General features: G+C 38.0%; 1 protein-coding gene across 1 annotated transcript in view; it reads left to right on the top strand.

Annotated features, from left to right (window-relative positions):
- Positions 1-3041: 3041 nt before the first annotated feature.
- Positions 3042-18667, top strand: part of grin2ca (glutamate receptor, ionotropic, N-methyl D-aspartate 2Ca) — a gene marked incomplete at both ends in the record, with an annotated part of 61810 nt that continues 46184 nt past the window's right edge. Inside the window, 1 exon segment of the mRNA XM_083896229.1 lies at positions 3042-3488. Within this exon segment, the coding sequence (XP_083752355.1) occupies positions 3042-3488 (447 nt within the window).

The raw sequence follows: 18667 nt of genomic DNA, 5'->3' as shown, positions 1-18667 counted from the left end.
TGATGCACTTTGACAGTGAGCTGAGTTTAATCTCAAAAACAAAAAGCATCTCAGAATGACTTGAAATTCACCATCATAATAGTCGGCATCACAATGAACAAGGATCTGTTAAAAATATTTGCATACCTCTTACGGAATAATTTTAATGAATTTTTGAAATTCAGGAAATTGTCCTGATGCACTTTGACAGTGAGCTGAGTTTCTTTGAAAAAATAAAAAGTATCTCGGAATGACTTGAAATTTACCATCATAATAGTCGACATCGCCCTGAACAAGGATCTGTTAAAACTATTTGCAAATCTCTTAAGGAATAATTTTAATGAATTTTTGAAATTCAGGTAATTATCCATTTGCTCTGATTCACTTTGACAGTGAGCTGAGTTTCTTAGAAAAAACAAAAAGTATCTCGGAATGACTTGAAATTTACCATCATAATAGTCGGCATCGCCCTGAACAAGGACCAGTTAAAAATATTTGCAAACCTCTTACAAAATAATTTTCATGAATTTTTGAAATTCAGGAAATGATCCATTTGTCCTGATGCACTTTGACAGTGAGCTGAGTTTCTTTGAAAAAATAAAAAGTATCTCGGAATGACTTGAAATTTACCATCATAATAGTCGACATCGCCCTGAACAAGGATCTGTTAAAAAATATTTCGAAACCTCTTAAGGAATAATTTTCATGAATTTTTGAAATTCAGGAAATTATCCATTTGCTCTGATTCAGTTTGACAGTGAGCTGGGTTTCTTTGAAAAAATAAAAAGTCTCTCGGAATGAAATATTTGCAAACCTCACATTAGGTCTTTGTTTACTTTACACATTTACGTTGCAAGATGAAGCTAAAATGTTTTATTTTTTAGGAGGATGTAGACATATAGAGATATAAAAGGATTTAAGGTCAGATAAATTGTGAGTTTGTATAGCAAGTGTGCTACATTATCATTATTCAAAGTAAAATTAAAAAAAATATATATATAAATAAATAAATTGCAGACTCACTCCCACACAGGAAACACAACACAGGAAGTAAAACAACATAGCGACACAGCAATAACCAAATCTCTTGATAAATGCACACTCTACAATAAAGCCGCAGGCCATGACGCCACGCAGGGATTACCAGGGGATTACGATATATATTCACCCCACTGGGATTCCATCACATGGTGGATCAGATCTGTGTGACAGGGGACCAGTGTGTCACACTCCTTCAGGGCCCCAAACACCACTGTGACACGTTTGACAAAGAGCCTAAATCTGTGTGACAGCTCCGCTCCTCACCACTGTCTGGCAACCATGTGAATACTAAACTGGGACCACAGGGCTTCCAGAGCGCAGAGCTACTGTTTGTCACAGCGTCTGCGCTCCGTCACCTCCAGGAGGGCGGAGAGAGCAAAGCAATCCGCCCTTATGATTATAGTTTTATTCAAGAGTTAGTGGCTGCAATGCAGGGAAATAGTGACGCAACGCAAACGCCTGGATTTGCTCAAAGGGCAACGAGGAAGATTCCGCGTCCTCTGTGAATACAGACTTTGATGTCACAATAATTAAACCGTCAGCTGCGCGAGCGAGACAAGACTTTCCCAACAGCTACAGATCATAATACTGACACAGCGGACGTGAATTAATCAGCGCAGGCAAAACCATGCACGCGGATTAAGTTTGAATGCTGCGGAAAACGCTTCAAAAGTCCTGTCACGAGAGAACAATTATAAATCCTCTTGTTCTCCGTTTGTTGCACTAAACTCTGGACACCATCTGTTGGATTGGACCAGAGAATATAACAGCAGTAGGCGGCAGCTGCCTCCCTGAGACGCAACAGACCGGCCACGGACTCATGTTGGTGAAAACACTAAAAAATACTTCTCTGGGTTTTCCGGCATCTTTGACGTTTGACTTAGTTATAGCGTGCAGACCAGAAAGCTCAAAAAAGCTAGCTCTAAAAAAAGAATGTTTAAAAAACATCAGCTGGGAGAAGAGAATTATCACAACATTTCAGGAATCAGTCTCTCAGGTGGAGATGAACCGACGCGATTCTCGTTAGCGGTGAAATATTGGCGAGGCTCGAGAATAAAGGGAAATCGGAGACGCTTCATAAACCAGAAATATGGTGTAAATGCTCTGATAAACACACGCACAACATTCTGTTGCTGTATATCTTCTTTTTGTATATTTTTGTTTGCATTAGCACAGACTGGAGCGGCTCTTCTCAGTTCAAGGGCCAATTCCAATTCCAATCTTAACCCTTAATCTTAACTGGCCTCAAAACCAAGTGTTGAGGGTTATTTTGTCACTTAGAAATGGGACACCCCTTAAATGCAGATACGTCTTCAGACTGTAGGGGGCAGAATAACGCCAAAGAACACATTTGCTTATTGAAAAGTAAACCACACCGGCCGGCTCGTAAAAAAGATCGTAAAATAAAAATAAATGTTACGCAACAATGACGTCAGTAATCCATAATATGGGCCTAAACTAAGATAATACAATGGTTTTCATCATTTTTATATCTCTATTAACAAAGAAAATACTTCATTTGTAGCGTACTCGCTTCGCTGCTCTCGACGCCATCTTTGTTCTGTCAAAACACGCAATGCATTCTGGGTAGCCCTTGCTCCCAATGGTGGTCTCGGAAAATCTCAATATTGAGGGCGATACAGCCCTTAAACTTGACCCTCAACTTAATTTTTCTGAGAATCGGGACAGAACTTGGACTAGAGGGAGAGCATTTTTGAGATTGAGGGTGAAGCAAGGAATTGGAATTCACTCCAAATGATCGCTGAAGGCTAGCTAGCACCTCAAACATGTGACTTCAACAAGAGTTGTTGCTGGACCCTAAACGGTGTAACCGTTAAACAGTTAACCGGGCTGCAAAATTCTGCCATGCAGCTGGAGCATCATGTTTTTGGAAATGTCAAAAGACGATAGCGGGGCAAACAGAAGTAGATATTGTTGTCATATTGCTCACTAAAAATTGGTAGTGAGCCATCTCTCTTCTCTCAATCTCTGTCTCCTCCTACAGGCAGTAGGTGATTGAGATGGGCGTTCGTCTAGGCTGCTTGAGCGACTCCCCCTGGTGGCCGCCGCCACCGCTGCTGCTGCTGCTGCCGCTGCTGCTGTTCTGCTCCGTTGTTCCCGCCTGTTGGGGCCGGCCGTTCGGGGTTCCGATGCCCGCCGTGAACGTGGCAGTGGTGTTCAGCGGCTCGGCGTACCAGGCCGAGGTCAAGGGACGGCTGAGCCGGGAGAACTTCATTGACCTGCCCCTGGAGGTGAACCCCATCACTGTGCTGGTCAACAACACCAACCCGCGGGCGCTGCTCACCCGCATCTGCGACACGCTCTCCACCAACCGCGTCCATGGCGTGGTGTTCGAGGACAACGTCGGCTCGGAGGCCGTGGCACAGATCTTGGACTTCATCTCCACTCAGACCGCCGTGCCCATCGTCGGCATCAGCGGAGGTTCAGCTGTTGTCCTGCCATATAAGGTCAGTGTGTGGAAGGGGGCGTGGCCAGGAAAGAGCTGGGTTGATGGTTTTGCCATTGTTACCAACTGTGAGAACCTCAATATCCAATTAAATTGGCAGCTGTTCCAAGTAATTAGTTTAAAGTTTAAATGAATATAAGTGTTAATTCTGTGGTGTCCCTCAGGGTTCTATTGTTGGCCCATTCAAATTATTCTTATTCTGTATTAGATAAAGCTTTAGTGTGGTTTTGTGTCCAGGGATCCAGATACTTTTTGAATAAGTGTAAATCTTTCCCACTGTAGGAACTTTCAAGGCAACTTAAAGGTGCATTATGTAATAAATCATAAAATCCTCCTAATATGTCACAGAGACTCAGGAATAATGTTCATATAACAAACTCAACTCGCCAACAACAACAGTACAGACAAAATATTTGCATTAAAACAAATATTTTTCAGACTGCAAATCATGTTTATGTTTTGAAATCCTGTTTTGTGGCGCCACCTACCGCCGTCTACCAATCATTGCAGTCGGTAGAGTCTCACTCAAATTCAAAATACCGAGGTCTTTTAGCATTCGTTTTCTCCGCCATGGTAGCTCAGACGTAACTGGCAACCCGTGGTTGCTCGGCAGCTGAGACTCTACCGACTGCAATGATTGGTAGACGGCGGTAGGTGGCGCCACATGACGCCAAAACATGATTTCAAAACATAAACATGTCCGCAAAAGATTTTTTTTAATGGGAATATTTTGTCTGTACTGTTGTTGTCGGTGAGTTCAGTTTGTTATATGAACATTATTCCTGAGTCTCTGTGACATATTAGGAGGATTTTATGGCCAGTTGCTTTAGATTTATTACATAATGCACCTTTAAGTTGCCTTGAAAGTTCCTACAGTGGGAAAGATTTACACTTATTCAAAAAGTGTCTGGATCCCTGGACACAAAACCACACTAAAGCTTTATCTAATACAGAATATGAATAAGAATTTGAATGGGCCAACAATAGAACCCTGAGGGACACCACAGACAGCGCACACTGAATCACATTAAAACAAATGCACTCATGTATTTAAATGCAAAAAAAAATAGATGGAAAGACAGACAGACAAATGAACTATTCAAAATAGTACCGGGGTTTGAGGTTATTTTCAAAACCGTAGCACAATGAAACGTCTTTAAGATCCAAACTCTGAAGTAAAATGTTATTTTCCATCTTGAGTCGTGGGGCATTTTCCTATTTGTTTCAGGAAATAAGGAGCAAACACGTACGTTTCTGGTAATTTGACGGCTCTGTGGACAGATTCTCCTTCTGCTGAATCATTACAGAAAATAAGTTGGGGCGGTTTTTGCCAACAGCGCGGCTTCTCATGGGGGCGAATGAAAAGAAATGTCAGCCAGCAGTTAATGCGTCCTGCTGCTCATTACACCCCGACAATTCTGACTTGAGGACAGGAACGGCAACTCCGTCGTATTAAATTACAGAATAAACATTTGTAATAAGTAATAAGCATAATGGCGAAGGCTGACAGCTGGTAAAATGAATGTCAATTAGTCGGCGGAGAGACGTTGAGAGCATTAATACATGTCATTTAGTCGAGCATTAAAAGTGTCTCACAGAACAGTGAGTGCATGCATTATTCATGTAAACAGTCCCAGAGAAAGACTGAGAATTTCACATCACGTTCTTAATACTGATCATAATTATCATCACAATGAAAATATTATACAGCGACTGATACAACACAACAACACTGTCTCAGCGTACGGTGAATATTGGACCAGCTCTTCCTCTTCGCTGCTGCGACGGGCTTCAAGTGACTGTTTTGCATAATGATAAATGTCTTCTTGTTCTTGCTTAAGGATGAGGTTTCGATTCCCGTCCATAAACGAGCATTTATTGTATCGATCTTTCCGTTTTATCGGAATGTGACGGGTATTCGTCGTAAAATTGTCGAGTTTTGGCTCCGATGAAAAAGTTTGTCTTCCTCATATTTCACGCTTAGTCGTCGCTTATTTATGACTTAACTAAACATTGGCAGATGGAAGTCGCGCACCAGAGATTTTGGTCCAGCCCTCCTGTTGTTTTTCTCCTCAATAGCGAGGGATGTTTGTCTGTTGACTGATTCATGGGATGCCGTCGACAAGGCGGTCGACAAGGCACCAGGCCTCGTTCATTTTTAACACGCGAGTTTGATGATGCGCTCGCAAGTGACAGGACAAAAGTAGGTGATAAACCGACTCTCGTCCTCAGATCTCACGCCCAGTCATTTTCATCATCGTCTAAAAAACCGCAGAGAGGAAGAAGGAAATGACGGCGAGACACGGTGTCTTAAGAATGTGTTTGCAACTTGATTTTGCTTTTACAAGAAAACCTTTGCCAACATTAAACTGTTTGTGTAAGAGGCTCACGCTCCCACACCAAAGACCATAGAGAAAAGAAGCATTTTTAGCTCATGGGGACACAGGAGCTTCTTCTCTACACTCTTAGAAATAAACGTGCTAAGTAGAACCATATAAGGTTCTTCGTCTTGTCCTCATGGGAGAACCCTTTTGGAGGGTTCCACCAAGAACCCTTTTAAAACCCTTTATTCACGAAAGGGGTTTTAAAGGGTTCCCTGGATCAAAATGGTTCTTACTGGAACCATTAGTGTTACCAAGAACCCTTGAAAAATGGTTCCAGGTAGAACCTCAGCCCTTGTAGAAGGACCATTTTGGAACCCTTATTTCTAAGAGTGTACCTCACCTTCCTGTTTCACTTTCTCTACCCCTTTCTGTGCCCCACCTCTCCTCTATCTCCCATTTTTTCCTTTCACCCCAACCTGTCTAGGCAGATGGCCGCACATCTTTGAGTCTGGTTCTGTCAGAGATTTTTTTTATTTTTTTTTATTTCCATTGATGCCTAGTGTTTCCTCTGCTCTTTATAATGTAAAGGTTTTTTAGGTTTTCTTACTATGTCCAGAGCCTTGAGATATTTAGGGTTTTGTTGCCATGTCGCAGGAGAACTTGGTACGTTCTGTAGATCAACAGAGCAGGTTTTCTTGAACATTTCCCGAACCCAGGATGAGAAATTGACCATCCATGCAGTGGAAATATCTGTTTTTGAGGCCTGTTTTTTACCTTTACCTTACCCTTATTTCTAAGAGTGCACTGTTGCCTCGTTTGAGAAGTTTGTGCCACTTTGTTAAATCTGAATTAAGGATTTCAAAAACACTGAAGTCACACAATAACACATTTGAACTCACCAATGGAGGCAATGGAAGCAGTGAATGAAGAACTCCCTTGAGCTGTGTTTTAAAATGGCTGATGTTGTCTATGGAATTTTGGTGTGGGAGAGTGAGCAGGTCACAAACGGACACAAAGGTCAAATTCCACTAAGAGAAAACTCTATCAAGTTGTTGCACATTGAAGGAGGTGTCGATGTGATGTTGTTCTCAGCGAGAGCGTGAGCCCTGATCCTCAGATGCTTCACCTCAGGCTCACGTGGTGAACTCACCGCTAACTATGTGTGAGGAACCGTCACGGCAGACGACCACCGAGCTGTCGCGTGTCTGTTCCCGGTCGTCGTGCAGGATTTGCGTGACGTCAGAGGGACAGACGGGCGGTGCCAGGGCACTTCCTGCGGTGCCAGGGCACTTCCTGCCGCGCGGCGGAGGCAGACATATGTCGCTGCGATGAGCCATGGCCAGAAGTCACTGGTTGCACAGGGATAGAGAGACAGAGAGAGAGGTGATTTGGTCACATGACCAGAGGACCAACGGACCATTTTAGCGCGTCTTTAGCGCTCATTCCACTCACATTTACGTCAATGCGTTGTGTCGTAGAGGCACCAGCTTACTCTCGGTCTCTTGTTTCTCTTATTTTTGTTTCTGGATGCAGTCCGAGTCCATCTATAGACATCCTGAGTTAGGCCTGTCACGATAACAAATTTTGCTGGACGATAAATTGTCTCAGAAATTATTGCGATAATCGATAATATTGTTGTTCTGAGATCATTTTCATCTAATACAATGATAATGGTATAATAATGCAGGTACACCTTTTCAAAGAGAAATAAACTTTTATTTTTAAAGAATATTTAACACTAGAACACAATAAATTAACAAACAAGCAAAAGCAATAAATAAAATGGGTTAGCTGCACTCTGCTGTGGTAGACTACACCAGGAGTCCCGCCTCCACACACACCATGCGACTGACAAGTGACTGACATGAGGGTTCACTCATCGTTACTCTGGCTTTACACGGCAACGCGCCCGGGTGAAACCGACAAAATATGTTATCAGATGTGCCTTTCGTTTAGACGGCGACGGCGTTTTTGGGGCTTAAAAAAAAATAAAAATAACCCACCCTCAAGAGTGGAAATCTTAAAAACGCTCCGCTGTCGCGTTCCCGTCTAAAGGGTTGAAAACGCAAAACTGGCACGACGCTGAAGTTGGCACCACATTCGCCTCCGCTGGCAATCCTCCTGTACGCTGACGTCAGATCCATGTGCAGTACAGACAAACAACAACAAACATGTGGATTAGAATCCATCAGTCGCACATTCAAGTCGTCTTAGCTGCTCTGACACTGATCCAGGAGTCATTTCAGCAATTACGCCGAGTCAATGTTTTGGTTTTCGACTGTGGGCGACTCGGCGCTACTAGAGAGAAGTAGAAGGAAGTTTTAGCGCTTGCGCACGCTCCTGGTGTTGTTGTATGACAGTGCTTCACAGCGCCACCTAGCCACCTGGCATGCATACTACATCAAATTTCACACACTTTAGGACCCGAGAGAGAGAGAGAGAGAGACGGGGAAAACAAAAAAGCATGCAAATGGCATTTATCGCGGCCAGAAAAATTATCGAGCTAATTTTAATTATCGTGCGATTAATTGATTTATTGAATATCGCGACAGGCCTAATCCTGAGTCCTTCAAATAACCTTCCAAACCATACACAACCTGTCAAATGAGCAAGTTAAGACTGTTGTTTTTGTATTTGATTGTCACACACTGAATTGGCGGAATGTCCGTCCAGAGCCCAATATGTCGGTCGGATTCAGTCCGGTCTGTCAATAAGCAATCGTGTCATCTGCAGACCACCAGGACATCGTGTCCTCGTGCAGCGAAACCTGGATCGACACTGGTTCTCACATAAATATCTGTAGTTTTCTCACTCTTTTAACTCAAATGCTAAGACTAAATGTCATGTAAAGTGGGCTGAAAAAAAAAAAGCTCAAGTTAGTAACAACATTTCTCCGTCTGTATATTTCCTACTCCTGTATTTAATCTCAGTCTTGAGAAGCTAAGCTTTCTGCTCAGTGGCCGTAATCTTCTAAACGACTGTTACTGAACAACACGGTGGAAGTGCAGATTAATGATTGGAGTCGAGTTGAGCTGATTCCCATTTACAAAAGTCCTGAGAGGGTTAGGTTTAGGGTTCAGGACGATGGTGTGAATCCTGGAGAGAGTTTTAGATGATATGACGCAAGCAACTGTCATAAAATTGTGAATATTTCGTGAATGAATAGGAGTTACTATTGAAATTGAGCAGTGGGACAGTGGGAGGCTGTCCTCACGGTGGGTTCACACAGTTCACGGCAGAACATGGTGTTATACTGAAAGGACGAGGTATCCATGCGACGAGGTATCCGCACGAGGAGGCGTTGAAATTATTTGCAAACCTCTTAAGGAATAATTTTTATGAATTTTTGAAATTCAGGAAATTATCCATTTGCTCTAATTCACTGACAGTGAGCTGAGTTTCTTTGAAAAAACAAAAAGTATCTCGGAATTACTTGAAATTTACCATCATAATAGTCGACATCGCCCTGAACAAGGATCTGTTAAAAATATTTTCAAACCTCTTACGGAATAATTTTAATAAATTTTTGAAATTCAGAAAATTATCCATTTGTCCTGATGCACTTTGACAGTGAGCTGACTTTCTTCTCGAAAACAAAAAGTATCTCGGAATTACTTGAAATTTACCATCATAGTAGTCGGCATCACCCTGAAAAAGGATGCGTTGAAATTATTTGCAAACCTCTTAAGGAATAATTTTCATGAATTTTTGAAATTCAGGAAATGATCCATTTGCCCTGATGCACTTACAGTGAGCAGTGAAAAAACTAAAAGTATCTCGGAATTACTTGAAATTTACCATCATAATAGTCGACATCGCCCTGAACAAGGATCTGTTAAAAATATTTGCAAACCTCTAAAGGAATAATTTTCATGAATTTTTGAAATTCAGGAAATGGTCCATTTGCTCTGATTCACTGACAGTGAGCTGACTTTCTTTGAAAAAATAAAAAGTATCTTGGAATGACTTGAAATTTACCAAAATAATAGTCGGCATCGCCCTGAACAAGGATCTGTTGGAAATATTTGCAAACCTCTTACGGAATTATTTTCATGAATTTTTGAAATTCAGGAAATGATCCATTTGGCCTGATGCACTGTGACAGTGAGCTGAGTTTCTTTGAAAAATAAAAAGTATCTCGGAATGACTTGAAATTTACCATCATAATAGTCGGCATCGCTCTGAAAAAGGATGCGTTGAAATTATTTGCAAACCTCTTAAGGAATACTTTTCATGAATTTTTGAAATTCAGGAAATTATCAATTTGCTCTGATTCACTTTGACAGTGACCTGAGTTTCTTTGAAAAAACAAAAAGTATCTCGGAATGACTTGAAATTTACCTTCATAATAGTCGGCATCGCCCTGAACAAGGATCTGTTAAAAATATTTGCAAACCTCTTAAGGAATAATTTTCATGAATTTTTGAAATTCAGAAAATGATCCATTTGCCCTGATGCACTTTGACAGTGAGCTGACTTTCTTCTCGAAAACAAAAAGTATCTCGGAATGACTTGAAATTTACCATCATAATAGTCAGCATCGCCCTGAACAAGGACCTGTTAAAAATATTTGCAAACCTCTTAAGGAATAATTTTCATGAATTTTTGAAATTCAGGAAATGATCCATTTGCCCTGATGCACTTTGACAGTGAGCTGACTTTCTTCTCGAAAACAAAAAGTATCTCGGAATGACTTGAAATTTACCATCATAATAGTCGGCATCGCTCTGAACAAGGATACGTTGAAAATATTTGCAAAGCTCTTAAGGAATATTTTTCATGAATTTTTGAAATTAAGGAAATGATCCATTTGCTCTGATTCACTTACAGTGAGCAGTGAAAAAACGAAAAGTATCTTGGAATTACTTGAAATTTACCATCATAATAGTCGACATCGCCCTGAACAAGGATCTGTTAAAAATATTTGCAAACCTCTAAAGGAATAATTTTAATGAATTTTTGAAATTCAGAAAATGGTCCATTTGCCCTGATGCACTTTGACAGTGACCTGAGTTTCTTTGAAAAAACAAAAAGTATCTCGGAATGACTTGAAATTTACCAAAATAATAGTCGGCATCGCCCTGAACAAGGATCTGTTGGAAATATTTGCAAACCTCTTACGGAATCATTTTCATGAATTTTTGAAATTCAGGAAATGATCCATTTGCTCTGATTCACTTTGACAGTGAGCTGAGTTTCTTTGAAAAAACAAAAAGTATCTCGGAATGACTTGAAATTCACCATCATAATAGTCGGCATCGCTCTGAAAAAGGATGCGTTGAAATTATTTGCAAACCTCTTAAGGAATAATTTTAATGAATTTTTGAAATTCAGAAAATGGTCCATTTGCCCTGATGCACTTTGACAGTGAGCTGAGTTTCTTTGAAAAAATAAAAAGTATCTTGGAATGACTTGAAATTTACCATCATAATAGTCGGCATCACTCTGAAAAAGGATGCGTTGAAATTATTTGCAAACCTCTTAAGGAATAATTTTTATGAATTTTTGAAATTCAGGAAATTATCCATTTGCTCTGATTCACTGACAGTGAGCAGTGAAAAAACAAAAAGTATCTCGGAACTACTTGAAATTTACCATCATAATAGTCGACATCGCCCTGAACAAGGATCTGTAAAAAATATTTTCAAACCTCTTACAGAATAATTTTAATGAATTTTTGAAATTCAGGAAATTATCCATTTGCCCTGATGCACTTTGACAGTGAGCTGAGTTTCTTCTCAAAAACAAAAAGTATCTCGGAATTACTTGAAATTTACCATCATAATAGTCGACATCACCCTGAACAAGGATCCGTTGAAAATATTAGCAAAGCTCTTAAGGAATAATTTTTTTGAATTTTTGAAACTCAGGAAATTATCCATTTGCTCTGATTCACTGACAGTGAGCAGTGAAAAAACGAAAAGTATCTCGGAATTACTTGAAATTTACCATCATAATAGTCGACATCGCCCTGAACAAGGACCTGTTAAAAATATTTTCAAACCTCTTACAGAATAATTTTAATGAATTTTTGAAATTCAGGAAATGATCCATTTGCCCTGATGCACTTTGACAGTGAGCTGACTTTCTTCTCGAAAACAAAAAGTATCTCGGAATGACTTGAAATTTACCATCATAATAGTTGGCATCGCCCTGAACAAGGACCTGTTAAAAATATTTGCAAACCTCTTAAGGAATAATTTTCATGAATTTTTGAAATTCAGGAAATGATCCATTTGCCCTGATGCACTTTGACAGTGAGCTGACTTTCTTCTCGAAAACAAAAAGTATCTCGGAAAGACTTGAAATTTACCATCATAATAGTCGGCATCGCTCTGAAAAAGGATGCGTTGAAATTATTTGCAAACCTCTTAAGGAATAATTTTTATGAATTTTTGAAATTCAGGAAATTATCAATTTGCTGTGATTCACTTTGACAGTGAGCTGAGTTTCTTTGAAAAAACAAAAAGTATCTCGGAATGACTTGAAATTCACCATCATAATAGTCGGCATCGCCCTGAACAAGGATCTGTTGAAAATATTTGCAAAGCTCTTAAGGAATATTTATTATGAATTTTTGAAATTCAGGAAATGATCCATTTGCTCTGATTAACTGACAGTGAGCAGTGAAAAAACGAAAAGTATCTCGGAATTACTTGAAATTTACCATCATAATAGTCGACATCGCCCTGAACAAGGATCCGTTGGAAATATTTGCAAACCTCTTAAGGAATAATTTTAATGAATTTTTGAAATTCAGGAAATGATCCATTTGGCCTGATGCACTTTGACAGTGAGCTGAGTTTCTTTGAAAAATAAAAAGTATCTTGGAATGACTTGAAATTTACCAAAATAATAGTCGGCATCGCCCTGAACAAGGATCCGTTGGAAATATTTGCAAACCTGTTACGGAATAATTTTAATGAATTTTTGAAATTCAGAAAATGGTCCATTTGCCCTGATGCACTTTGACAGTGAGCTGAGTTTCTTTGAAAAAATAAAAAGTATCTCGGAATGACTTGAAATTTACCATCATAATAGTCGGCATCGCTCTGAAAAAGGATGCGTTGAAATTATTTGCAAACCTCTTAAGGAATAATTTTCATGAATTTTTGAAATTCAGGAAATTATCAATTTGCTCTGATTCACTTTGACAGTGACCTGAGTTTCTTTGAAAAAACAAAAAGTATCTCGGAATGACTTGAAATTTACCAAAATAATAGTCGGCATCGCCCTGAACAAGGATCTGTTGGAAATATTTGCAAACCTCTTACGGAATCATTTTCATGAATTTTTGAAATTCAGGAAATGATCCATTTGCTCTGATTCACTTTGACAGTGAGCTGATTTTTTTTGAAAAAACAAAAAGTATCTCGGAATGACTTGAAATTCACCATCATAATAGTCGGCATCGCCCTGAACAAGGATCTGTTTAAAATATTTGCAAACCTCTTAAGGAATAATTTTCATGAATTTTTGAAATTCAGGAAATGGTCCATTTGCTCTGATTCACTGACAGTGAGCTGACTTTCTTTGAAAAAATAAAAAGTATCTTGGAATGACTTGAAATTTACCAACATAATAGTCGGCATCGCCCTGAACAAGGATCCGTTGGAAATATTTGCAAACCTCTTACGGAATAATTTTAATGAATTTTTGAAATTCAGAAAATGGTCCATTTGCCCTGATGCACTTTGACAGTGAGCTGAGTTTCTTTGAAAAAATAAAAAGTATCTTGGAATGACTTGAAATTTACCATCATAATAGTCGGCATCGCTCTGAAAAAAGATGCGTTGAAATTATTTGCAAACCTCTTAAGGAATAATTTTTATGAATTTTTGAAATTCAGGAAATTATCCATTTGCTCTGATTCACTGACAGTGAGCAGTGAAAAAACAAAAAGTATCTCGGAATTACTTGAAATTTACCATCATAATAGTCGACATCGCCCTGAACAAGGATCTGTTGAAAATATTTGCAAACCTCTTAAGGAATAATTTTAATGAATTTTTGAAATTCAGGAAATTATCCATTTGCCCTGATGCACTTTGACAGTGAGCTGACTTTCTTTGAAAAAATAAAAAGTATCTCGGAATGACTTGAAATTTACCAAAATAATAGTCGGCATCGCCCTGAACAAGGATCTGTTGGAAATATTTGCAAACCTCTTACGGAATCATTTTCATGAATTTTTGAAATTCAGGAAATGATCCATTTGCTCTGATTCACTTTGACAGTGAGCTGAGTTTCTTCTCGAAAACAAAAAGTATCTCGGAATGACTTGAAATTTACCTTCATAATAGTCGGCATCGCTCTGAAAAAGGATGCGTTGAAATTATTTGCAAACCTCTTAAGGAATAATTTTAATGAATTTTTGAAATTCAGGAAATTATCCATTTGCTCTGATTCACTTTGACAGTGAGCTGACTTTCTTCTCGAAAACAAAAAGTATCTCGGAATGACTTGAAATTTACCATCATAATAGTTGGCATCGCCCTGAACAAGGACCTGTTAAAAATATTTGCAAACCTCTTAAGGAATAATTTTCATGAATTTTTGAAATTCAGGAAATGATCCATTTGCCCTGATGCACTTTGACAGTGAGCTGACTTTCTTCTCGAAAACAAAAAGTATCTCGGAAAGACTTGAAATTTACCATCATAATAGTCGGCATCGCTCTGAAAAAGGATGCGTTGAAATTATTTGCAAACCTCTTAAGGAATAATTTTTATGAATTTTTGAAATTCAGGAAATTATCAATTTGCTGTGATTCACTTTGACAGTGAGCTGAGTTTCTTTGAAAAAACAAAAAGTATCTCGGAATGACTTGAAATTCACCATCATAATAGTCGGCATCGCCCTGAACAAGGATCTGTTGAAAATATTTGCAAAGCTCTTAAGGAATATTTATTATGAATTTTTGAAATTCAGGAAATGATCCATTTGCTCTGATTAACTGACAGTGAGCAGTGAAAAAACGAAAAGTATCTCGGAATTACTTGAAATTTACCATCATAATAGTCGACATCGCCCTGAACAAGGATCCGTTGGAAATATTTGCAAACCTCTTAAGGAATAATTTTAATGAATTTTTGAAATTCAGGAAATGATCCATTTGGCCTGATGCACTTTGACAGTGAGCTGAGTTTCTTTGAAAAATAAAAAGTATCTTGGAATGACTTGAAATTTACCAAAATAATAGTCGGCATCGCCCTGAACAAGGATCCGTTGGAAATATTTGCAAACCTGTTACGGAATAATTTTAATGAATTTTTGAAATTCAGAAAATGGTCCATTTGCCCTGATGCACTTTGACAGTGAGCTGAGTTTCTTTGAAAAAATAAAAAGTATCTCGGAATGACTTGAAATTTACCATCATAATAGTCGGCATCGCTCTGAAAAAGGATGCGTTGAAATTATTTGCAAACCTCTTAAGGAATAATTTTCATGAATTTTTGAAATTCAGGAAATTATCAATTTGCTCTGATTCACTTTGACAGTGACCTGAGTTTCTTTGAAAAAACAAAAAGTATCTCGGAATGACTTGAAATTTACCAAAATAATAGTCGGCATCGCCCTGAACAAGGATCTGTTGGAAATATTTGCAAACCTCTTACGGAATCATTTTCATGAATTTTTGAAATTCAGGAAATGATCCATTTGCTCTGATTCACTTTGACAGTGAGCTGATTTTTTTTGAAAAAACAAAAAGTATCTCGGAATGACTTGAAATTCACCATCATAATAGTCGGCATCGCCCTGAACAAGGATCTGTTTAAAATATTTGCAAACCTCTTAAGGAATAATTTTCATGAATTTTTGAAATTCAGGAAATGGTCCATTTGCTCTGATTCACTGACAGTGAGCTGACTTTCTTTGAAAAAATAAAAAGTATCTTGGAATGACTTGAAATTTACCAACATAATAGTCGGCATCGCCCTGAACAAGGATCCGTTGGAAATATTTGCAAACCTCTTACGGAATAATTTTAATGAATTTTTGAAATTCAGAAAATGGTCCATTTGCCCTGATGCACTTTGACAGTGAGCTGAGTTTCTTTGAAAAAATAAAAAGTATCTTGGAATGACTTGAAATTTACCATCATAATAGTCGGCATCGCTCTGAAAAAAGATGCGTTGAAATTATTTGCAAACCTCTTAAGGAATAATTTTTATGAATTTTTGAAATTCAGGAAATTATCCATTTGCTCTGATTCACTGACAGTGAGCAGTGAAAAAACAAAAAGTATCTCGGAATTACTTGAAATTTACCATCATAATAGTCGACATCGCCCTGAACAAGGATCTGTTGAAAATATTTGCAAACCTCTTAAGGAATAATTTTAATGAATTTTTGAAATTCAGGAAATTATCCATTTGCCCTGATGCACTTTGACAGTGAGCTGACTTTCTTTGAAAAAATAAAAAGTATCTCGGAATGACTTGAAATTTACCAAAATAATAGTCGGCATCGCCCTGAACAAGGATCTGTTGGAAATATTTGCAAACCTCTTACGGAATCATTTTCATGAATTTTTGAAATTCAGGAAATGATCCATTTGCTCTGATTCACTTTGACAGTGAGCTGAGTTTCTTCTCGAAAACAAAAAGTATCTCGGAATGACTTGAAATTTACCTTCATAATAGTCGGCATCGCTCTGAAAAAGGATGCGTTGAAATTATTTGCAAACCTCTTAAGGAATAATTTTAATGAATTTTTGAAATTCAGGAAATTATCCATTTGCTCTGATTCACTTTGACAGTGAGCTGAGTTTCTTGGAAAAAACAAAAAGTATCTCGGAATGACTTGAAATTCACCATCATAATAGTCGGCATCGCCCTGAACAAGGATCTGTTGAAAATATTTGCAAAGCTCTTAAGGAATATTTATTATGAATTTTTGAAATTCAGGAAATTATCCATTTGCTCTGATTAACTGACAGTGAGCAGTGAAAAAACGAAAAGTATCTCGGAATTACTTGAAATTTACCATCATAATAGTCGACATCGCCCTGAACAAGGATCTGTTAAAAATATTTGCAAACCTCTTAAAGAATAATTTTCATGAATTTTTGAAATTCAGGAAATGGTCCATTTGCTCTGATTCACTGACAGTGAGCTGACTTTCTTTGAAAAAATAAAAAGTATCTTGGAATGACTTGAAATTTACCAAAATAAAAGTCGGCATCGCCCTGAACAAGGATCCGTTCGAAATATTTGCAAACCTCTTACGGAATAATTTTAATGAATTTTTGAAATTCAGAAAATGGTCCATTTGCCCTGATTCAGTTTGACAGTGAGCTGAGTTTCTTTGAAAAAACAAAAAGTATCTCGGAATGACTTGAAATTCACCATCATAATAGTCGGCATCGCCCTGAACAAGGATCTGTTGAAAATATTAGCAAAGCTCTTAAGGAATAATTTTTTTGAATTTTTGAAATTCAGGAAATTATCAATTTGCTCTGATTCACTGACAGTGAGCAGTGAAAAAACGAAAAGTATCTCGGAATTACTTGAAATTTACCATCATAATAGTCGACATCGCCCTGAACAAGGATCTGTTAAAAATATTTGCAAACCTCTTAAGGAATAATTTTCATGAATTTTTGAAATTCAGGAAATGGTCCATTTGCTCTGATTCACTGACAGTGAGCTGACTTTCTTTGAAAAAATAAAAAGTATCTTGGAATGACTTGAAATTTACCAAAATAAAAGTCGGCATCGCCCTGAACAAGGATCCGTTCGAAATATTTGCAAACCTCTTACGGAATAATTTTTATGAATTTTTGAAATTCAGAAAATGGTCCATTTGCCCTGATTCAGTTTGACAGTGAGCTGAGTTTCTTTGAAAAAACAAAAAGTATCTCGGAATGACTTGAAATTCACCATCATAATAGTCGGCATCGCCCTGAACAAGGATCTGTTGAAAATATTAGCAAAGCTCTTAAGGAATAATTTTTTTGAATTTTTGAAATTCAGGAAATTATCAATTTGCTCTGATTCACTGACAGTGAGCAGTGAAAAAACGAAAAGTATCTCGGAATTACTTGAAATTTACCATCATAATAGTCGACATCGCCCTGAACAAGGATCTGTTAAAAATATTTGCAAACCTCTTAAGGAATAATTTTCATGAATTTTTGAAATTCAGGAAATGATCCATTTGCCCTGATGCACTTTGACAGTGAGCTGACTTTCTTCTCAAAAACAAAAAGTATCTCGGAATGACTTGAAATTTACCTTCATAATAGTCGGCATCGCTCTGAAAAAGGATGCGTTGAAATTATTTGCAAACCTCTTAAGGAATAATTTTTATGAATTTTTGAAATTCAGGAAATTATCCATTTGCTCTGATTCACTGACAGTGAGCAGTGAAAAAACAAAAAGTATCTCGGAATTACTTGAAATTTACCATCATAATAGTCGACATCGCCCTGAACAAGGATCTGTTAAAAATATTTTCAAACCTCTTACAGAATAATTTTAATGAATTTTTGAAATTCAGGAAATTATCCATTTGCCCTGATGCACTTTGACAGTGAGCTGAGTTTCTTCTCAAGAACAAAAAGTATCTCGGAATTACTTGAAATTTACCATCATAATAGTCGACATCGCCCTGAACAAGGATCCGTTGAAAATATTTGCAAACCTCTTAAGGAATAATTTTCATGAATTTTTGAAATTCAGGAAATGATCCATTTGCTCTGATTCACTTTGACAGTGAGCTGAGTTTCTTTGAAAAAACAAAAAGTATCTCGGAATGACTTGAAATTCACCATCATAATAGTCGGCATCGCCCTGAACAAGGATCTGTTGAAAATATTAGCAAAGCTCTTAAGGAATAATTTTTTTGAATT

The sequence above is a fragment of the Microchirus variegatus genome, assembly GCF_963457635.1.
Source record: "Microchirus variegatus genome assembly, chromosome: 10".
NCBI lineage: Eukaryota > Metazoa > Chordata > Actinopteri > Pleuronectiformes > Soleidae > Microchirus > Microchirus variegatus.
Note: the sequence above shows the minus strand (reverse complement) of the source record. Positions and strands in the feature narration are given on the sequence as shown.